Here is a 23341-nt window from a genome sequence, read left to right as displayed (position 1 = left end):
GCTCGTTATTTTTTCAGGGCTTAATTGGCTGGAAAGTGGCTGACATGCAAAGTTGGGGACATTAACAGGGCTGAGCGCCACAGTAAATGGCAACGCAAAGTGACAGTTAAATTGTACCTAGGGGAAATTATCCATCTTTCGACATCTTTAGCTCTTTTTTTTTTTTTTTTTTTTTTTTGCGGTGGGGTTGGGGGGAGGAGGGGAGAGGAGGAAGGCAGACGGGGTGTAATTGCAACACCAGGCCCTTCTTCCTCCTCCTTTTTTTTTTTTTTTACCAAGAGTGATGCTTTTTTTTTGTTTTTTTTTCCCCCCCCAGAAGAAGTGTCATTAGAAAGAAGGGATTATAAGTAGGTGGTTAGCAGCTCGATGAAGGGATGAATAGTGGACAGATAGCGGGGATGACAGAGAGTTGAGTCAACACGGGACACCACACACACACACACACACACACACACACACACAGACGCAGACATTCGTCCTCGTCTCATTTGGAATGGATTTCCAGCGTGGCGTCCCGCTCCTCTGGTCTCCGCCCGTCCCCACACTCTTTCTCTCATTTTCAAAAATCTCTTAGTGACTCTTGTGTTTTTCAATCAGACTGCGGCGGTGCTTGAGCGGCCTCTCCACCGACGCTGCTGAATAATGTTGTCCCTCTTCATTTCAATTAGCAGACCTCTCTGCCTTGCAGCCCTAATCACTCCATTCTCTCTCTCTCTCTCTCTCTCCCATGTCAAGGTCATATTGTTTGTTTTTTAGGTTTTTTTTTTTTTTTTTTTTTTTTGGGGTTGTTGGTTATTTTGGATGCGTTTCTCACATCTGCTCGTCTAATTGATAAGAGGAGAAAACACTTGAGAAATTCTACCTGTTCGCTCTCGAACTGCCTGTCTGCCACTTCCTCTGCCCCCTGCCTCCCGGTCTGCTTTGACCTCTGTGTGATTGACATGGTAATTACCCAATCAACAGACTGATGGCGGCGCTGTCACAATAGAGGGGATTGGAGTGGTCTCTCTCTCTCTCTCTCTCTCTCTCTCTCTCTCTCTCTCGCTCCCATCCCGTCCTCCTGCTTTCTTCTGGCCAACTCGGTCCCTCGGCTTCTCTCGTTATCGCTCCATCTTCCCGCGACTCGCTCCTTTGTTTGTTGCGTGGGAGGATGGGCCGGGCGGAGGGAAGGGAGGACGGCGTGAGACGGAACGGGGCGAGCCACGAGGAGAGGAGGGTTTCCTAACGTTGTTTGCCATATTTCTGTTAAATTGCTGGGCCCGGGGAGAGTGGAGGGTGGGGGTGGGGGGGGCGAGGTCACCGGCGGGGGTGGGAGAGCTGACAGCGTGGCTTAAAAAGATGAAAAAAGAAGGGGAAACAGAGGGAAGGAAGCCGGAGCGAAAGAAGGGAGAAAAAAGGAAATGAGATGAGAGGGAATGAGGGGAGGTTAAAGGGGGTTGGAGAGGACAAAGGAGGGAGAGAGCCGGAGAAGTTGCGAGGCGCGAGAGGAGCTGAGGAGAGAGGCTAAAGATCAGCGGAGTCCTTTTATCCGTTGCGTTGCTTCCCGTCTAAAAGCCTGTCCAGAGAGGCATTAGCCCCTCGCAGACAGGTGTGTGCGAGCGCGCCTGATTGTGTGAGAATGATGTATTGAGGCCAAAAGGCTTCATCACCTGCAGTTGTGCTGTCATGAATTCAAAGGCCCGTATTGTTGAGGCGGGTCGCCGTGCCTGAATGGGAGGTCGCGGGGGTTAACGCCTCGTGATACGCTCTCCATTCTTCGCCCACACGGTCCTGTACATGACTGATTGGACAGACTTGGCATCTGACTCGCTCTCTGCTCTCTCTCTCTCTCTCTCTCTCCCTCTCTCTCTCTCTCTCTCTCTCCCCTCTGCCGTGTGTGTTCCTGCAGCAACGACGTGTCTGGAGCGCTCGCGGCGGCGTTCGAGTGTCAGAAGCGCTACAGCCAGCTGCCCCGCTTCCACGACATCGTCGTCTCTCTGGTGGAGAAAGGAGACACCGACTCGCTGCAGAAAGGTTGCACATCTCTCCCGTACACCAGTTGCATGCGATTATCTTCAAAATTTCTTCCACTGTACAGTATTTCCATTTCCAGCCCAGTGAAATAACTACATATCATGAGTTAAATGTTACACTCGTCATGAATTTCATGAAAAAGTGTGCAGGGACTCGTCACACTCCGGGATGCTCGGAGCCATAATTTCAAAATATGCAGAAACGCCTCACCCTTTCCAAGCTCACAGTGTCCAAATAGTCTCATTAAAAGCAACAGTGCACTCTGCTGCTGCTTCTCTCAGCTTGATCCAACTCCTTTCACCCTTGATTGACTCACCTCTTGTTTTGTGTGCGCGTGCGGAAGCACCACATTCAGTGTTTGCATTAAACGCAGCACCCAACGAGTGGCAGCCTCTCTGAGAGGACGGCGCAGGCCAGGGTTGCGCTGAAGCACGGCGGCCTATCAAATTTCCAGCGTGTCGACAGCCGCTGTATCGCGAAGGTCAAGTTCAAGGTGCGGCAGGGGCAAGTGGCTCTGGAGCGCAGGGAGGTTGAAGCCGTGCGGTGGAGCACCTCTTCACCTCCTTTCCATGGCGCCTTCCAGCCGAAACGTGACAAACGCTTCAGCCGCAGTTGCCGCACGCAGAAAAACAAAGCAAAATTTACATCCAGCTCATCTCGAAAATTTAATATTTGCCGTCTCGCTCTCCGTCATCTAAAAAAAAAAAAAGAAAAAAAGATCCTTGCAACTGCAACAAAATCAGTTCAAATCAGAGAATATGTAAAAACTTTAGGTTTGCTGGTATTAAGCCTCGTCTTGAAAGGTACTCCCCTAATCTTGCGGTTTCAGACCGCCGATTTGTTTCTGAAAGCTTCCAGCAAATCAAATATATTTGCGGAGAAATCATAAACATTTGCACAGAAATAATCTGTCTGAATCCTTCAAGTCAGGATTTAGAGCTCATCAGAGTAAAGAGGGTTGTGGGTGATATTCAGTGCGTTCAGCAGCATCCATGATAACGTTTCACCACCAAGACTGTTCCGTTTGATTGGAATTGAAGAAACATCTCTACGCTGGTTGGAATAATTTTCATGTGGTTTCATTATCTCTTCAGCTCATATTCATCTACTCTGATATTTATCAGGGAGTTCTACAGGGTTTGGTATTGGGGCCCACAATTTTTACACAAACATTCTTCCTTTCTAAAGCTCCATAAAATCACTTGGTACTAATATAGTAAGAATAAAAACCAATTACATACCTGTTTATTTACCATTAATTTTGTGGAAACTACATAACGTTTTAAGATGACTGGGTTTTTGAAGAAGATAGAGGTTGGAAAGCAACACGCAGACAGATGCAGTAGCCTGGTGATCCATCGTTCTGACCGGCTCATTTCTTACCGACTTGTCTGCTTAAGATCTCTGCTTTGATTCGAGTTGTTAACCGAAAGAAAGCTAAATCGCACGACGCTACTTCAGACGACAGCCAGCGAAGGGAGAGGGATTATTCTTTTGTCCCGTGCTTTGCTGAATATGCAAGTCCATTTGGATAACTGGAAGTTTGCAGAGAGCGTGTGTGCGGTACCTGTCCTGAAGCTGCAGCGCCGAGATAGTACGTAACGCTGAGCAGAGCGCTTTAGCAAGTTTACCGGGAGGGCTTAGGCTTTCATTCGGGACCTGTTTGTGTGTGTGTGTGTATGTGTGTGTGTTTGAGAGCGGTCGTGATATGGCTGCTTTGTGCCTGGGACATTGTGCCAAATAATGGAATCAGAAGGAAAACGATGGGAGTGTGTGGCGCGTTTGTTTACTTTGCAGGCATTTTTATTCATGACCTCTCTCTGCTCTGTTTAACCGCCTGTCCGTCTTCCTCCTCAGCCATGGACTTTGTGAGTCAGGAGCGGGGAGAGATGACGATGCTGTATGATCTGTTCTTCGCCTTCCTGCAGACGGGCCGCAACCGCGAAGCTCGCAAGATTATTGAGGTGAGTAGAAGCGCGCACAAAGGAATGCATTATGGGAGGCAGGCTGGCGTCGTCCGATATTGTTTCCTCCTGGACTTCAGTTATCTGCCAGAAGTGCTCGGAGCGAAGGAGCTCATTTATGAGACCGTGCAGTTCTGCACTTTTAACACGTGGGTCAGGAAACAGAAAGAAGTGAGTCTGATGGCAAAAAAATAAATAAAATAACTTCAACTATGCTATTTTGTTTACTTTCAGGATCATGTTAAAAAAAATAAAAGGGAATTAGTTGATATGATCCGAGCACATTTACCTTTACAAGCAGGCGGACATGATCCCGTTCAGTTAATGAAATTCTGATGAATCAGTTTTATGTACAGAAACCAAATTATTCGAGTAGTTTTGATCCTTATGTGTTCGTGCGTGTGCTTGAAAATGCATTTCTTCATATTCTGTAAAGCCGTATAGTTTCGGTTTATCGACAGTGAAAGGGGCTTCGTAAATGAATTGCTTGATCTTGATTCAGCGCTCCACAGTGGTGTAGTGTTTAAGTCCCTCACCTCACAGAAAGCATGTACCCGGTTCAATCCCGGGCTTGGGGAGCCGTTCTGTGAGGAGTTTGCATGTTCTCCCCTGAGCCAGTCCCGATGACTCTGCTTCTGTTCCCGATCAGCTCTCAGATAAAGCTCATAAAGGCAATAAATGGATTCCATTTCTTTATTTTCTTTTTCATCTCTAATATACATTAAGCTGCAGACAAACCTCACTGGTTCTTATCTACTCCTATAAAACCGCCTTCGGTAACCCTTTTGTAAACTTCTTATATTTCTCAACTCTACTGCAGATGTGTTTACACTTAAGCTAAAGGAGAGATATGGCATATTAATCTTAAAGAACTGAGAACGGAGAAGATACTGCTGCTATTTATGCGGCGGTTGTTCGCCGCGCCGGGACCTGCAGCTTTTATTCCGCCCGACTGTAAATCATCTGACCTGAATATTTCCAGAATATTTATATCTTTGTCATCTTAAGTCCGGCTATAAGCCCCGTAGATTAGTGCGAGGAAAACGAGAGAGGCAAAGCGGTCAGATAAGAAGCGATTTTCACGAGGATCAAAAGTGAACAGGGCGATCTGGGACTGGACAGCAGGGCCCGGAGATTGACGGGCGGATGAATGGAGGGATGAGTCCGACATCAGAGGAGGAGGAGGAGAAACAAGGCCATTATGTGGTCTAATCAGGACCAGAACAAAACAGAGGAAAAAATACCTCAACTGACATTCCCCTCTCTCTCCCTCTCTCGTGTCCTGGTGTGCTCTGAAAAAGGGATTTGTCCCTCTTGAGTATTTCCAAACCCTCTTATATATCATCTACATGTTTTTGCGGCTGTCACTCCTTCCCGGGGAGATTGTGTGACTGTTATCCTACTCATAGACACGCCGCTGATCTGCAAGGTTGTTGATGCCTTGTAAATAGACGGGGATGTACAGTTGGCTTTGTCAGAGGCAAAGAAAGATGGGATTGGAATCCCGCTGAAACGATGTCGGGGCGGGGGGATTTAAAAATGTCGGTATATGCTGGAGAACATCTTGTAACCGAAGGCATCTGGCATCGAGGAGGTTTATGAAAAACATCAAGAAGTTATTACAGCCTCCAGTGCCGGAGGAGCTGCTTTCTCCACAGATGAACTTCTGTTTCGAGAGACGTCTCTGTTGAAATGGGCGTTTCAGAGGTTCAGATCCAAAAATCTTCAGCTGTAGTTCGATTAAATGAGCCGAGAGACACACCGAAACAGTCGACAGTTTTCCCTCTTCAGAGAATAAAATACAGCGTCATGCAGACTCCACCGATTTGGACAACAAAAGTCTCCGAACAGAAAGTTCCCTCCTGAAGTGCCTCTTGTTGCACTGGCGTGACGATGGACTCAATTATCAGGTGATATAACTCCCAGAGAATCATATCTATCTCTCCAATATGCATGCGCGCACACTTAAGCGCACAAATACTTTTTTTTTTTTTTCCCTCCCCTCTCTCTGTGAGAGCGTCAAGTGGCAGTCCAGAGTGGTGTGTCTCTTTAGGCTGTGTTTGGTATAATTGGCAGCTGATTAATCACAGCTAATTAAATGTAATGATAGAGAAAGGTGGCCAATTTTGTGCTAAATGGTCATAGTTAGGTAGGGGATTGTCAGGTGGCCAGGCCTATTATTGCGGCACGTGTGTGCGCGGTGGTCAAGGTTAGGTAGTATTGCTAAAGAGTGGCGAGCCATTATGTGTTTTTGTGTTAGGGAGAGGGGTCTGGCCGTGTGTGTGTGTGTGTGTGTGGTAAGTGGCCAGGTGATTAGTGGAATTAGAACATTAGGAATTGAGCTGGAGAGGGTTTGTTAAGTGGAGGTGAGGCGAGGTCGGCCGCCGCTCTTTCTTTATGTGTTTCTGGACGTAAAGATGCGAGGGGGAAACACGTTAAGATGTTTCGGCAGATAAAGGCCACGTTAAGACTTTTAAAGAGGCACCGGGATGGATTTTAATGCACTCTGCTCCGTGTGTGTGCTCGAGGAATTGTTCCGATAATCTGACCTGCTCGACATTTTTTCCATTATCTCTCTGAAAGGGAGCGTCGCCGCTGTTTTGTTTTTACTTTGAATTCCTCTGATCTGCCCGAACGTGTGTGTGTGTGTGTGTGTGTGTGTGTGTGTGTGTGTGTGTGTGTGTGTGTGTGTGAATTATGTGCCTTCTTATTTCTGAGGATTTTGTTTTTTGGGCACAGATTAGGGAGATTTGTCCATGGCGGATTCAAAATCCCAAACATATTTGCGTATATGTGAGTGTGTGTGTGTGTGTGTGTGTGTGTGTGTGTGTGTTTGAGAGTAGTTGTGCTGCTTTGAGCCCCCAAGACTTTAGCAAGTAAAAGGAATCGGAGGCAAAAAAAAAAAAAAAAAAAAAAAGATGGAGCACTTGCACTGGGCCTTAGTCTCTAAGAAGATTAGACAGACTGAGAGAGAGAGAGGGAGAGAGTGCAACACATTTTAATTTGTCCCTTTGGCTGGTTGGGTAAGAACATAATGCCTTTGCCTGGGACGGCTAGAGGGATGGAGAGGCAGGGGAAAAGAGCGAGGAGGAGGAGGAGGAGGAGAGATTTGGAGGAAGAGGGAGGGATTGCGAGAAGTGGGGATTGAGAGAGGAAAGTACGGCGGCGGGGAGGGCTGGTCAGAGAAAGGGATGAAGCCCGTCTTTTCTTCTCTCCCTCTCACGGTATGATGGGCTCCCATCAAAGAGGCCAGCGGGGATTGAGCGCTGTTGATCCTCACTCAGATTAACTTCCTGCCAGATCGCTCCCTGTCCCTCTTTCTCTTTCTCACTCTCTCTCTCTCTCTCTTTTTTTTCGCTTCCTTCGCCAGATTACCCATGAAGAGAAGGGAGTATTCTCAATCCTAGTCTTATTCAGATTGTATCAGAGCCCCAGGAGACAGATGAAATCCTGATCACTGGTATTCCATGATAATAATCATCTAGTCACTCCACGTATCAGGCTAAATCGCAGCGACACGAGCCTGCGGATCAATCTATGTCAGCCCAGACCGACACACACCACACACTCCGTTTATCTGCGTGTCATCAGCGGTGTCCTGAAAATAAAGAAAATCTCCCAACAATGGCTGCCGGAGTCAGATCGGCACAAACCAGCTTCAAACAGCCTTTATTAACAGGACAATTTCACAAATACGTGAAATTTTATGTGAAGTTCAAGCAAAGCAGGTTTGTTCTTTTTTTGTTTGCGCTCACAAGATTGTTTAATTTCACTTTAAAAAGCTCATATTTACTGGTGCACATATTAACTGGTGCATCCGCACGTTTGCTGACGATCACACGACTTCCTGTTGTTGTTGTATATTTGTGGGATGAGAAGTTCAAACCTTCCAGTACAGAATGTGATCGTGAAAACAACTCCAGCCTTAAGCCCTCAAGTCTGAGCAGCTGGTTTAAAGTAAAGTGACGGACTGCGGGCAGATCCATTGATAATATAAGTAATGCTCTCCGATCTGAAAATCAAAACAAAAACAGACCTGGACAGTAAAGTCTGATCTTTTGTTATTTTCATCTTTTGTGTTGTGTCTGAGCAGCGATTAACTGACGTACTGCGAGTATGTCAACACAGTAAAGCAACATTTAATAACCTTTACATGTCTTTGATTTCTTCTAAACCAAACATAGTAAGCTGAATGAAGTATTACACCATAGGGAGAATATTTCTGGTAGTAGAGATTGGTGTTATTTCTGTTTCTTGTTGTTTAAATACGATGTTTGGACCCTTTCCTTTACTAAAGCACATCTTTTTCCAGTTTTTTTTTTTTCCTGGTTGATGGATTTGTCTTTAATGGATTAAAAAGTGCCAAAAAAACAAATCCCTACGACACGTGATGTTTTAAGTCATATTTAGTTAAATATTTTGCTAATGATGCAGTGTATTGTAGGACAGTGGTTCTCAATGTATGTGTAAGAAATATTTGAGGAGTTTTTTTTGACTCAACAGATAAAAATCCATTTTAAACACATTTAAAAAATGGCTAAAATAATGCAGTTCACTAAACTCAAGAAAAAAAATGTAAAACAAATAAAAAAAGGCCAAAACATTTCAGTCAAAGCTGACTGAAGTCTTTCTTCAGAGTTGAAACGGCTAAAAATGCAATAAACAGTTTTCCGTTCTAAAGCCAGACACCGTTATGAGCTGCTATTGTTATTTTGCAGATTAAAGTTTAGATTCATTTGATGGAAAGTGACAGAACTGTTTCTTTTGGTCATAAATGTGGGTTATATTTCAGTCTGCATGTATTTTATGGAGCACCAACATAAAAAGGAGCAGATTTCCTTTTTGGGTCTGGAGAAACATGCCGATCAGTTCTGTCAGCTGCTGCACGTCTCACTCCGCGTGTCGGACTTTGACTTCCACAGGAAAGAGTAACAATCCGTCAGGGTGACATTCATTCTCGCTGTTCAGCACTCCGTGGTTTTCACCTTTTCTACGGCTTCGTTACTCACAGATTTTCGTCTTTTGTGCTATTTGTAGACTCCCGGGCTGAGAGCGAAGCCTGGACGCCTTCAGTGGTATGCAGAGAAATGCATTTCCTCTAACCAGGTAACACACTCACACACACAACCACACACACACACTTAAGGTTTACCAGGCTCAAATGATCAAGGCTGTGGCAGAATGAAAACGTGCGCTGTTTGTGTGTGTAGATGGAGGCCTTGGAGCAGATGGTGGACATGACATCGAAGCTCTTCGAGTGCGACAGAGACGAGATGTATTGTTACCTCCTGCGGCTGTGCAGTGAGTCTTTCTTCCATTTCTCACCTTTATTTATTTATGTATTTATTTTTTCCTTCCTCCCACTTTGCGTTCTGTGTTCGTGGGTTTGACCTTCGTCCGTACGTGACATCCCAGCCTCTCTGGAGTGTGTGACGCTCCCCCTGCCGCCGCTGAGCGTGGGCTCGGCGCCGAGGATGCCGAAGACATGGTGTGATCGCCGCGGTGGAGAGCAGAGCCGTTAGCAGTCTGTGATTGGAGTGTCGAAGCTGATTGTCCGGCCATTACGTCCTCTTACACACTGACACACACACACACACACACACACACGCACTCGCCGGTGTGTTTGATAAATGACAGCGCGGCCGAGGGTCGGTCAGTTGATCAGATTAGTGCGTTGATTGCCTTCTCTCAGCATGAAGCGCTCTGTCAGAAATGGTTGTGCCGAGCGGTGAGCCGGCGACGCGTTTCCCCGGAAATAAAACGGAACTGTTTCCCCTTCACCGTCGTTCTGCTTTCTCAGAGGAGACCAGCAACTGGCAGAAGGCGGAAGCCGTGTGGACGAAGATGCAGGAGGAGAACGTCATTCCCAGGGAGAGGACCCTGCGTTTGCTGGCAGACATCCTCAGGACCAACGGCCAGGAGGTGCCCTTTGAGGAGCCTGAGGTAAAACCACACGCCGCCTCCTGGGCTCTGCGTCGGCCTGAAAACGAGTTTCAGATGGCACATTTGTCCCCAGAAACCCCTGATGGTCACAGGGGTTAAAACATTCCAGACACACAACAACTCAAGCACACACTCCTCCAGTCACCAGTTAACCCAGCGACCATTTCTTTGGACTGTGAGAAGACGCTGCAGTCGCTGTAGAAAACCCGCCCAGGCCCAGGGAGAGCATGCAAACTTCCAGAAACTCAACAAGGCTCCAACCTGAAGTCAGACCTGTTCAGTGCACCTGTGAGACGTCCACTTCAGCACCGTGCTGCCTGCAGAATAGTCTGTAAAAACTGTCATTTCAGAGACACTTTTTAGGTTTTTTTTTATGTTAATTTTGCCCCCCAGTCAACAAAGAGTAGAATTTTTTTAAAATATTTTATTTTGAGAGCCATTTTTTAAAAGAAATGTACATGACTGATAAGATAAATTGATCAAAATGCTTGTGTGTGTGTAGAAAATATAAAATATCTAAACGTTTTAGACTTAAATTGGAAAATTGTCAGTCCTCCATTGTGCTTCGGGTTTTTGTTTTTCTGTACTAAAAATATAAAACAAATGATCAATTATGGAAACTGAACTCCAGTCTGAAGTCAAACCAAACTGAGGCCCAGCAGATGTTTCCAGATGAGTCGACAGTTCAGTCTCTGACGTTCACCTGTATGAACGCAGCAGCGTGCTTTATTAGCAGCTACATCTGAATATTAATCACATTAATCAAATCTCTCAGAGCACAGTTGGGTCATGCCGGTTGATCCGTCTTAATTTGATCGTTCCCAGAGAAACGGTTACATAAACTGAACAGATTTACCCAAAGAGCCTGTTGACCTTGGCCTCCGATCGGAGGAGCGATCAGCCCCCAAAAAAACCCCTCCCCCGCCCCTGAAAACGCCGATCGGCCCCCCCGCCCGGCCTCGCTGTAAGCCTGCGTTCATTACATGCAGAGGAAACAGGATTGAGGCTCTGATCTGAAGTGTAGTCAATCAGACTGGCTGGCTGCTGGAAGGACTTACAGCCTGATCTGTCTGTAAATCTGTAATGCCCGACTAATTTAGCCAGCTGCTAAATGCCGCCATATGGCTGTGGAGCACGGTGTGTGTGTGTGTGTGTGTGTGTGTTGAGCTGTAATAGATTTAAGAGGAGAGAGTCGGATGATAAAAGCAATAGAATCGAGTTTTCTTCGGATGTTCTTTGTTTTGCGCTGCTTCCTTCCTCCTCCTGCGTTCCCGCAGCCCGGAGCGTGACGAGACAGGAAGTGATTGCTTTCGCCCCGAAGCGATGAACTCGGTGACCCCAGGGGGCTCTTAAGTTGACACCTACCCCCCCCCCCCCCCTCCACCCCCTATAATTCCTGTTCTAGCACACACACTCTCTTAACACACACACACTTTCTTTTTTTGCCCCTGGGGTGCCAGATCTAATTTGCCCCCAGCCAATACAGCTTAACCCCCTCCCCTCATTGCTGCACGGGTGACCGAGCATTACGGGACCCTGTCCGACATTATTGCACTGTCATACACTCACACACACTCACACACACACCAGCTTGCTGTTGAGCGCAGACTTTCCCGGGCTTCACGGCGGAGCGTGTGGAGCTCTGCAGTGGTTTTCTGTCTCCTGTCCTTCCCAGACCTGGTACCAGCAGACCGCCGCCCCCGAGCAGCCGAAGCCTGTGGAAACCTCGACCCCGGCGGACAGCGCCGCCCAGTATCAGGCCCGTGTGTTGGCCCTCTGCAAGAAGGGGAAGGGCAAAGGTGAGCTGACGCTCCAGGTGGAGGGATCGCCGGATTGAAAGACTTGAAATGATATTGTGTCTTATTATCTTCTTTATCCGTCTCTCTCTCTTTATGCAGAAGCGCACGCGGTGCTGAAGGAAGCTGGGAAGGCGGGAGTGGTGCTGGGCCCCAGTCCGTTCGACCACACCATCCGCGCCCTGCTGGCCGAGGGCTCCATTGAGGACGCCATGGCGGTCAGAGACATGTACGTGTCTCGAAACATCAGAGCTTTCCACTAGTCATCAAACCAGGGAAAATGGTGTAAAGAAGCCAGATTCTTGGTCGTGGTGCTGTGTCTATCAGCTGTTTGTTTTTTTTAATTTAATAATAATAATATACATTTATTTATCCATCAAAGTGCTGTACATGAGGATAAAACTTACTAAACGAATGAAAAACAGATCATTGAGAGGAGCCGAACAGCGACGGTTATTTCAGTTTTGTCAGATCGCGACACTTAAGAACAGTTAATATGAGTGAATGTTCTCCCTCCGGGCCGGGGGGGCCGCTCCGCAGCGTTAAGGGAATAACAATCAGCGCTCAGTGCGCCCGATGCCCCGCCACTTGCCCCGGCTCCTCGGCCGGCGTCCGCGGGTCACCCCGGGCTACAATCGCAGCTCCTCGGCAGACACGAGGATTATGAAGCGATTGTGTGTTAACACGCTCAGCCCTGCAGGATATGAACAATGGCTCTTACTAAGCCCCAAGATATACACACACACACACACACACACACACACACACAAACACACACAGAGGCTCCAATGTGCAGATTAATTTTGGTTTTCTGGGAATCTGGTGACTTTGTGCAGAAGCATCTATCTTCTTCCAATTAGCGATGTATCATGTGTTGTTTTGTTACCGGGGCTCGAGTCGAGAGACAAACGCAGGAACAGACAGAGGTATTAGAGATCTGAGCTTAGCACAGACCCGCTGCTGTTTGTCTTTTTTTTTTTTTATAGATAATCTCCTTTTTCTTTTATCTCCTTTTGTCCCTTTCTTTGTATCAGTTTCTGTCTGCGGAATAAAAAAAACACACACAGAAGAAAAGAATTAAGATAATAACATAATGACATCCAGTGAAAGAAGAGATGCCGCCGCTGATTTGTGCAGAAAGGAGGGGGGATGGTAGAAAAAAACATGTAAAAACATCTATTACACTATCAGTCTCTTGGCTGTTTTCTGCTCTCATGGTTCACTCTCATAATATGAGAAATAATCATATCAATTTGAGAGCCGTGTTTCAACAAGCACGAGGCAATGCGAGCGATAACCCATCTCCAGTCTGTGTTTGAATTGGTTTATGGCATCCCTGCCTGGATAAAAGCTGACTTTATCTGCTCTCCTAATGAGAAGTGAAATGAGCTGAGAGGAGAGTCGGAGGAAGACGGAGAGTGGACGCAGATAAAGGGAGAGGAGAGGAGAGGAGGGCTTGATTTAATCACGCACGGGGATAATGAAGGCGCTATAGGCATTAGTCCTCTCCGTGCGTGTGTGTGTGTGTGTGTGTGTGTGGGTGTGTGTTTATTTTTTGGGTAATCTGTACAGAATTGAGCAGCGGGGTGCTTATGGTGAGATTAAGGGATTGGGAGAGAGTGGCGATGATGAGAGCGAGAGGTGGACAGAGTGCAGCATCCTCAGGAGAAGGTGTGAGTGTTTCACACACCCCACCCCACCCCCCCCCCCCCCCCCCACACACACACACACACACACCTCCTCACCTGATAACAACAGTTCCAGCCCCACTCCACACTCTGTTCCTTCTCCAGTCCTCGGCCGTGACCCCGTCCCGCCGGCTCCCGGATGCCGCTTGGCCCGGCGTCGCCGCGGCGATAAGGATTGCCAGCCTGATGCTCAATTGAGCGGAAGGATTAATCTGGTTGAAGGGGCTATAATAATAAATAAAGAAGGGGGGGGGGGGCAGGATTGAGGCTTGATTGAGGTTTTAGTGGCAAAGAAATGAAAAAGAGGAGGGCTGGAAGGAGGACAGGAAGGCCTCAATACCGCGCGTAATACCTCACAACGCACAGGAGGCGGCTCAGCGGGGCGCAGCGGCACGTACACGGCGGCGTCAATCAGCCGCCGCACGTCCGCATTACTTTCAGGTCACAGCAGGCGCTCTCCCTCCACACTCAGACTCTCCGTCAGTCGGATTCGATGCCTTTGTCTCGTCCGTCTCGAGCCTCGGCTCATGTTTCCGATCCCCGCAGAGTCCAGCTCCGCTTTCTGAACGCGATTCCTCGCTGCTAACGCCGCCATCGCAGATTATAAAGATATTTAACTTGGGGAATAATGGACTTTCTTGTTGTTGCACTGAGATATGGCTTTAATCTGTCGTGCATGAATAATCTCAGGTCAAGGTATCAAAGTATAAATAAATGCATTGTTTTTGTCTCCTGGGTAGAAGCGGCCTGCCTCACGTCAGGATGACAGACACGAGATAATACCCCTTATAAAGACTGTCAACACGCTACATGTGGATAAAAATTAAGCTTTTCTTATTGAAGATTTATGAGGATTATCTGACAGTGGAAAAACAATGGAAAGTTGTAACAGAACCTGAATACTGAGTACTTCAGGAAATGTTGGACAAAAACAAGCTTGAGAAATAGGATTATTATGTTTTTTTTTTGACAACTGCATAGTTCTGATACAAGTAGATTCAAGAATGAAACTAAATGCAGGAAAATGCAGCAAACATCTTTTAGAACTATGGGTATGGATAAAATTGAAATGGATTTAAATCAAATGAACTGGAATAAAAATATTATCGATGGACGTCTAAACAAGAATGTTTCTTTTTTCCTGTGCAGCGCTCGGTCCTGTATGCCAGACTTCAAGCTGAGTGAAATTGCCACTAGTTTACTCATCATCACACACAGCAAGAAGGGCCAGGTCAAAGGTAAGGAGCAGCACACACACTTCACACACAGCACTGCCTGTGTGTGTCGGACCGTTCCAAAACCTCCGTTTTTTTTTTTTTCGTTTTTTTTTTTTGCTCCCCTCCTCAGACGCTCTGCAGCACATGAAGGCGATGCTCCAGTCGGGCCAGGTGCCCATGCAGATCGCCTTCACCAAGCTGGTGCAGGCCATGGGCAGCCAGGGCGACCTGTCCGGGATCGAGGACGTGCAGTCGCTGGTCAATAGCCTCGGCACGAACATGAACCTGTCCACGATGCTGTTTGTCAACAACTCCGCCTTGGCTCACATCCACAAGTAAGACCGCCTGTGTGTGTTCGTGTGTGTTTGTGGGGATTTAGATGATGGATCCCTGAATTTTAGCCTTTAAGAGATAAAGCCATGTAGTGTTCTTAAAGGAAGCTTAGAGGGACGCTAAACCTGTAAACAAACATTCCAGAGGAGCAGGGGTGCAGGTTGCATGAGGGAAGCCAGAATTGTGTGCGGTTCATTGTGAATCTTTCATGCTTTTTGTAAACACCGTGATTCTTGTAAGCAGTTAAACGCAGCACCGGCGGTGCGTTGTGACAAGCCGACGCACTCCGAGTTACAAGCTTCCCGGGCGAGCGGGGCGCCGAGTACAAACAGGAAACACAGGCCTGATCGGATTATTCATGGACTCCTTTTAATGTCGTGAAGACGCCCGTCATCCGGCCGCCGTGTCGCCTCTCAGACGGAGGAGGGGGGGAAATAATAAACCGCGCCGTGCATCAAAGTTTCATTGTGCCACTCGCCGCATTAGCGCCTCGCCGGAGCCGGAGCGGCGGCGGCGCCCCCCGTGCCACCTCGGAGGGACAGCGGGAAGTGAGGACTAGCAAAGGCGGCCTCACGCCCGATTGGCCGCGGCGGAGCGGGCCTGTCAGCTTGAACCCTGACCTCCGGGCGCGGCGCTCTGAGCCTCCCTGACACGCGGCGTCGCGGCCGCGTCTTGAGTGGAGCTGACTGCTTAAGAGCTGCGGCGGAAGAGCGGGCGGGCCCGGGGAGCGCGGCGCCACATTCACAGGGGCCCCGCGCTGAATTATTCAGACGGTCCCAGTCGCAACAATCAGCGGAGATACGTCCCCCCCCCCACCTCCGGCCACTCACACACACACACACGCAGTCTGTTAAATATTCATGGTGCCGGTGGGGAGGAGGCGGGGAGCGTAAAGTGTTGGTGGTGAAGTCGGGGTTGCCAGATTGAGTTGTTTTACGTTGGTCGCTTTGTTTGGTTACATCAACCTCAGCAAGCCAATGTTTCACAGTGTGTGTGTGTGTGTGTGTGTGTGTGTGTGTGTGTGTGACTGAGTCCGTCAGCATTTAACTCGCGACCCTTCATCTGCAGCGGGGATTTGGACTCGGCCGTGGAGCTGCTGGAGGGGGTCTACACCAGCCCAGACAGCACCAACCCCAGCATTTCCTTCGTCTTCAGAAAGGTCCTGGAAGCCGACGACGACAAAGCCCTAGACAAGTGTAAGACGCACACACACACCGACACCAGCTCGATAAATCAACAAGTGACACACAAAGTTTGGAAATGCATTTCAGAAATACACTCACAGCTATTTAAAAAATATAAAATAAGGCCGAGATAAATCCCAAACACGTATCAAGGACACAGAACATCTGAGCTGAGCTCAAGTGAGCAAACATGCGAGGCAACAAGTAAAACTGCTCATTCTGAAATGGATTTGGCCAGACTGATGTCGGACCGGCTCTGACGTTTGCGTTGCCGCGTGTTGCAGTGAGCGTGATGGCAGAGCGGCTCGCCAACCACTTTGCCTGCTACAGACCGGCTTCAGACCTCTTCCTCCAGCTGCTGGATCAGGACAAAGTCGAAGATGCCAAATTCATGCTGGCTGTGAGTATGCGTGTGCGCCCAGAAGCCGTAAGCCCCGGAGCCAAGACGCGTGTGTGTGTGTGTGTGTGTGTGTGAAGTATCACACTGATATATTATTTTTATCTGAATGTTGTTCAAATGCATGTTTTCAGATTCAAATTCAGAATTTGAAGGCGTCTTTCTGTTTTGTGGTGAAAGTCCTGAAACATTCCCATCTCAGCCGGAGACTCGCTCGCAACCTCCACCGAGCGGAGCTGCAGACGCTCACGCTCTCCACCGTCCGACTGTCTGCAGGAGTTAAAACCAGCCGCGCCGTAAAGAGACGTCCGTCCAGCTCTCCCTGAGCACTTAAAATAAATTTTGTATCATATCTACATTTTACTGCCTTTCACTCGGCTGCATCTGAAATTATAACACCAAAGTAATTAAAGATCTACCCCCTCCATCCATCCATCCATCCATCCATCCATCCATCCATCCATCCCCACCCAAAAAAAAAAAAAAAAAAGCAGCCCATCCTGGGACCTGGAGATGAAGCGGCTCCATCACAATCCCCCCCGGCGCCGCCGTCCGGTTTTCAGACGCCGCCGGTGTTTGGCCACAGTCGCCCTCCACCGCCGCTGACTTATTCATCCGGCTTCACATTTATGTCAGAAAACGCTCCGGCGTGGCGTGCGGCGTGCCATTTCACTTATTTAGCAGAGTTCATACATTAGAGAATTAAATTTATCGGGAACAGCCGAACTCTTCACGATGTCATTCAGTCGTATTGAGATGTTTCTACTCTGACGGCCGCGTCGCTCAGCCGGCCTTCCTTCCCGGACCAGTGTGAACCTGGAGGAGTGAAAAAAAAAACACCGCCGCAGACAGACAGACAGACGACACGTCTGGCTCCAGTCGCTCCCTGACATCCTGAGTGATTATCCCTCTCAATCTTTAAACAGGGATGTCTGACGAACATACATGTTAATGAACAGATACATTACTTACTACTCCCGTCTTTATTACTATTTAAACACAAACTACGGTTACACGGCTCCAAAGCCATAATATGCAGCTATATTATGCATCTGGGCTTGAATTTCCCCCTCGCCCCTCTCTCTCTCCGCAGAACCAAACACCCAGATGGAGAAACTGCTGGAAATGAATGTGATCAGGTTTGACTTTCAGAGGAGCCGCGAGAAACAGAGGGAAGATTACGAAGCTTGGTAGTAGCCTCTGAGAATCAAACACTTGAAATAAACTTCAGGATGAACCGTTGAGTCGTCAGAAATGAAAAGTTTGGGTGAAAACGGGAGCGCCTCTGTCCGTCCGTCTGGCGGTTGAAGTTTTTAGCGGGTTGTTTGTGTCTCCTGGAAGCAGCTTCACGGGGTCAGCGGGAAGGAGTCCCTAAGTGAGGCACCACCGAAACTCTGAAAAGCTTTTAAGTAGGCAAACCAGAGCGTAATGACGACTGCCGGGAGGGACGCGTCGCCCCAACCGCTCCGCAGATGTGTGTGTGTTGGAGGAGGCGGCCCCCGGGTATCCAGAGCTTTTAGGGAGTGTGTGTGTGTGTGTGTGTGTGCGAGGCGGAGCATGGGAGATGGTGGGCTCCGGCCCGCTCGGCGGTGGCAGCGCCGCTGGGAGCGGTCGCTACAGCGCCGGAGAAAAAAAAAAAGAAGGAAAAAAAAAAAGAATCCAGGAGCGAGACGCCGAGCAAAGTTGTCTCAACGAGTGAAGTGGCACAGTGCCGGGCTAATTGCCTGATTGTGCTAAAGCCATTCTGCCACTTAGTGACTTTAGAAAGAGGGCAGACCTGCTCCGTGCGTGTGTGTGTGTGTGTGTGTGTGTGTGTGTGTGTGTGTGTGTGTGTGTGCGCTGTCCTGTTAAAAGCCTCACAGGCCACTCTCTCTTAATTCTGTACGAGGCGCAGAAGGAGGGAGACGCGTTCGTTTACGACTGGGTAGTAATCGGACCTCGCTGCCGTTCAGCCAAGAGAGCAGAGCAATGTTAATGCATCTCACACACTCTCACACACACACACACACACACACACACACACATACACACACAGTCGACAGTATGTATGTTTTCATCATAAGCAGCCATGCACAGGTTAATCGACCAGCAGAAGGAGCCACATTTTCATCTTAAAGTGTGCGGCAAACCAAACTCCCTGCGTCGGGTTTGTATGTATGTTGTGACTGAGACGAAGCTTTAAAGCTTTAACTCGGCATCGTCCCCGACGGGGATTCGGAACGGGATGTCATTTCACCGAAAAAGCAGCCGTTAACGGTTGCGGTCACATCAGAAATGGCTCGCCGCCGCAGAGCGATTACCGCCTCACGTATACGTCTGGCAGATCGCACCAAGTCAGTCTCAATGAAAACGCTTTCTAATGGCGCACGTCTCGCAAACCGCAAATTCTTGGGAAACTTGCTCAAACTACTTCATTTTTATAGCAAAGCATCGCATTAGCGTGTATCGTCGGAGTTGTTTGTTTATCGGTTGTCGTCGTGGCGATGAGATCAGCTGCGATGAGATCTTCGACGGTTTCCAGTCGGTCTGAGTCGTAAACAAGGCTCCGCCGTCGAGGTTGTCCTTTAAACAGCTGCCAGTCGTCGGTCCGCTCCAGGCGGCGCCCGGTTCCCGCCGAGCGCTCCGCACGACCTTCAGTGTTACTAAGTGATGGTAATTACACTTCCTGATGTGAGCGCTGCTGTACATTTAAATTCACCAAGAAAAGAGTCGTCATTAAATCCATAATTATCCTTTAACCTGAGCGTAACCCCCGCCGCCGCCGTGTGTGTACCAGTGCGTAGGTGTGTGTGTGTGAAAAGCCGAGGAGCCGACTCGGCGGTGTTATCCGTCACACTTACCTGTCCTTTCTTTGCTTTTTCTCCGGCCGCGACGCAGCGCTGCAACGCCGTGGCCGAGCAGAAGGAGGTGCTGCTGTCGTACGTGGCGCAGAGGTCTCAGAGCCCCGGGCAGGTATGCTCTTTCCCATGATTCCTTTGGGCCATTGAGCCACAAAGTCGGAAATGTGTGGTCTTAAAGCACTTTTACACCTTGAAAATCATAAAAAACTGCTTCAATGTGTGTGTTTCCAGCTGAGCAAGATCCAGAACCTGCTGAGCCTGATCCCGGACTTCGCCGACAAGGCGGTCCTGTACTCGTACCTGATGAAATGCCACGGTGAGACTCGCCGAGGAGGCTCAGTGGCCTGTGGCTAAGGCAGCATTAACACACGCATTAACAATGCATCAGGTCAAGGAAAGTGTGTGTGTGCGTGTGTGTGTGTGTGTGTGTGTGTGTGTAGGCCAACATTCAGGGGTGAGAGGAACACATGTCGTCTAATGAGTTAGCTGTCCTGGCTAGCCTAGCGTGCTAATGCCGACACGTTTCGCCACTCAGCCTTTCTCCCCCCCCCCCCCCCCCCCCCCCCCCCCCCCTCGTCCTCCCCTCCCGGCTCCCGTTTCACCTTCTCACCCTCCCGTCCTCGCTCCCCGGTACCTTGTCACACTCGGAGATGAGACGACATGACTATTTAATCAGCATTAGCCGGCCGGCCGGCGGAGGTGGAGGCGGCCGTAGGGGAAGCAATTACCGATGCTCCGCTCGCCTCTGCTCTCTGCTCCGTCTCTGCACCGCTGCTTTCTTCTCTTTTCTCTTTTGCGAGTTAACTTAGTTTGGGAAGAACGCGACTCTGCTGGTTCAGGCTCTTTCTTGGCTTCATCTGTCGGTTGAAAGTTCCTGATTTCAGCTGAACTGTTGTTTAGAGTGTGTGGTAACCCCCAGGTAGCGTATTCCCTCTCAATGTCTGCATTCAAGAAAGATTTTCCACATGTTTTCGTCTCATTTGATGACTGCCTGTCTCTCTCTCCCTCTCCCTCTCTCTCTCTCTCTCCCTCGGTTCCTCTCATCTGGCAGTTCTGGATAAGGACTTACCAGCAGCCAAGGCTTTGCATGAGCAGATGCAGAAGGAGGGGATAGCCGCGGACGAGCTGTCGCTCAAACGGCTGGCCGGGCTTTACCGCGAAGCAGGAGAGACGCTGCCCTTCCCCGAGCCCCCGGTACGTCTTAAAACACACACACACACACACACACGCAGCTACTCAGCTGCAAATGTGCCAAAACCCAAACTCCAGGTGTGTGTGCGGCTGTAATGTGAATGAGCAATCCGCCCGCTCGGGGTGGTTCAGGCCTGCAGCTTCGCCCTGTGGTCATCACAGTGTGTGTGTTTGTGTGTGTGTGTGTGTGTGTGTGTGTGTGAGAGAGGACTTCCACCTCACGGCCTCAGAGTGCAGATACTGTGTAAGTGAGCCGGTGTCACGGCGGCGCTCCGTCTCTCCTCCCGGCTCTATTTTCGGCGGGCACTCCGATGCCCCGGCCCCCCGGAGGCCGGCGCCGACTCTTTACCTTCCCATCACTCACCTGCGCCGCAGAGATAGAAGGAGAAAGAGGGATGCAGGTAGAGAGGCGCCTGCATTATTCACCGAGCGTCAGCGCAGTTCAGTGACGGCCGGGTTTCAGAAGCGCAGCTGCAAGGAGAGGCGAAGGTGAAGAGCGGAGCTCTCCAGAAGTTTCTGCCTGCAGCTCTGTGGTACAAACACACACTTTGTAGGACTGTTTTCACACCGGTGGTGCACCAACAAATATGAAACTCTCACCTACTGCCCGAGCTTTTTGGCTGATTAAAAAGTATTTTTTGTTCTCAAGTTGAGTTTTCAGACATCTGGATTTGATTTTCTCTGTGACTCACTTGATGTGAATAAATAAAGTGAGCACTTTCGCTGCACCGCAGCTTGTTTGAATCAAATCTGAAAAAGTTGTTTTCTCCATTCAAATCCAAGTTTCTGCTCATTTGAACTGACTTTCCCTCTGCGGTGCGTCGCCGTTTTCTGGAAATCACCGTTGCATTTCCCAATGCTTTTTCTATATTTCTAATTACTTTGAGCTTTGTCGAAACCCCAACAAATTAAACAACAAGTAGTGAGGAAAATAAGTTTTTTGTAATTAGTTAAGCCGACGCTTTGAAACGGTGCCAGGATCTCCCTCTCCTCTCTATAGTGAACCGGGCCATTTATCGGCATTAATTACTACATTAATAGGCAAACGAACATTGTAAGGAGCCGGCGTAATCTGCAGAAAAGCTCTCACCTTCTCCCCCCCGAAAACACCCTCCGCAACACTCTGCCTGGATCAAAACACCGATTAATTAGCCGGGAACAGAGGCAGAAGGACGGAAGTGCGTGTTTGGGGAATGTGCTACAAATCCCTTATTTGTGTATTAATGGGGATTTAAAGATGAAACGAGACAACCTGGACGGAGGCGGGAGACTGTTCAGAGAGACCCAGGAGGGCCGCGGCGCCGCTTAGTTTTGGAAAAGAGGCGAGATAGAAACGCTCTCAGAGCCGGCAGGTGAGCGCTGCTCTTCCTTGTTGCTGAATCGTCCCTCTCTCTCTCTCTCTCTCTCTCTCTCTCTCTCTCTCTCTCTCTCTCTCTCTCTCTCTCTCTTTTTCCAGGAGTCCTTCAGGTTTTATGCAGACAAGCTGAAGCAGAAGTCAATGAAAACACAGGCGACAACAGAGGAATAAAGATCCATCGCCGTTTTCCCCATTTACCTACTTCTCTCTCTCGCTCTCTCTCTCTCTCTCTCTTTTTTTTTTTTTACAAGTCGTTTGAGCTGAAATGTGAAATGTTGTGTTCTCAGTGTTGGGTGTTCAGACTCTGTCCTCGATCCGCGATGCTATTGAAGATGTTGAGAATGTACAGAAGTATTTATGCTAATAAATGATGGTAGGATTCCCAAAGCGTGTTTTTCTTCGTCGATCGCACTCAGGCCACCGGTTCAGATGAAATCCTCCTTCAAACAGCGTTATGGAAAATTTTCCACGCCTCTGATGCCCCTTAGGAGGCCGTGACTATTCAATCAACTTTATTGAAATGACTCGATTCATCAGCAGAAATAAGAAACCGATCTGAGAGAAACCGATCAATCCAAAACCTCAAAGACAGAAATAACAGGAGCTACTTTATTCCACATGAGCACTTATTACATTTCTATCTTCTCTCGGTTTTTCTTCGCGCTGTAAAGCTCTTAGATTGTTTAAGAAAGTGCTCTATACTTTATTACAAGAACTGAAAGTCTGGCCAGATTCTTTTCCGAGAAACGCCACATATAACTAAATTTGTTCTTCATTAAACTGAATGATTCTTGTAGATGTGTAGATAAACCAAGATAACAAAGCGCTTTAGTGTTAGTCTGTATTTTACAGAGAAAAATCATTTTTATGAACACTGTGACTCTACAGGTTGATGGAAAGTGGATATATTGTGTTAGACACCGTTGTATTAAATGTCTGAAGTGATTAAAATGTCCAAATGCAGCTGAAGCGTTCTACTTGTGTTCAAACACGTTTTGAACATGACTATATATATTTTTCAGTTCACATTGGCATCAAAGAGTAAAAGCAAAACACCTGTCCCTCCTCTTTTGGTTAGAATAAACTTCAATCAAGTGTGTTTAAAAATAAAGTTTGATTTGATTCGATCGGCTCAGAAAAGGTCAGATTTTCAGGAATACTGTCCCGTATTATGTTGACAGTAGTTTTGTGATGTTTTTCATGTCATGGTTGTTTTTGGTTCATCCAGAATCAGTTTCTGACCTTTTGAACTTTTCTTTGGTCATTTTTGTCCGCTCAGCATCTCGACTGCAGAGCTCCATCCCTACCTCCTCCACTTGGCTGTTGACCCTATTTATTACCTTCCAACGCTTAGATAGCACACACTGTGGTCATTTCCCAAGAAGCTTTGGGGTTGCTCGCCGTCACAGGGCGGTGGA

The 23341-nt window shown here is 48.3% G+C and overlaps 1 protein-coding gene across 1 annotated transcript in view; it reads left to right on the top strand.

The window, feature by feature from the left end:
- Nucleotides 1–22800, top strand: part of lrpprc (leucine-rich pentatricopeptide repeat containing) — a 49267-nt gene extending 26467 nt beyond the window's left edge. Inside the window, exons 24-38 of the mRNA XM_030106382.1 lie at nt 1889–2013; nt 3871–3977; nt 9015–9083; nt 9188–9278; nt 9778–9920; nt 11596–11719; nt 11819–11945; nt 14554–14642; nt 14752–14956; nt 16023–16150; nt 16423–16538; nt 19413–19487; nt 19607–19691; nt 20427–20569; nt 22023–22800. Of these exons, the coding sequence (XP_029962242.1) occupies nt 1889–2013; nt 3871–3977; nt 9015–9083; nt 9188–9278; nt 9778–9920; nt 11596–11719; nt 11819–11945; nt 14554–14642; nt 14752–14956; nt 16023–16150; nt 16423–16538; nt 19413–19487; nt 19607–19691; nt 20427–20569; nt 22023–22094 (1699 nt within the window). The 3' untranslated portion in view covers nt 22095–22800. The remainder of the gene's footprint in view (nt 1–1888; nt 2014–3870; nt 3978–9014; nt 9084–9187; nt 9279–9777; nt 9921–11595; nt 11720–11818; nt 11946–14553; nt 14643–14751; nt 14957–16022; nt 16151–16422; nt 16539–19412; nt 19488–19606; nt 19692–20426; nt 20570–22022) is intronic.
- Nucleotides 22801–23341: the final 541 nt, after the last annotated feature.

The sequence above is a fragment of the Salarias fasciatus genome, chromosome 13 (genome assembly GCF_902148845.1).
Source record: "Salarias fasciatus chromosome 13, fSalaFa1.1, whole genome shotgun sequence".
In the NCBI taxonomy this organism is placed as follows: domain Eukaryota; kingdom Metazoa; phylum Chordata; class Actinopteri; order Blenniiformes; family Blenniidae; genus Salarias; species Salarias fasciatus.
The sequence above is the reverse complement of the archived record's forward strand: the minus strand, read 5'-3'. Positions and strand labels throughout refer to the sequence as shown.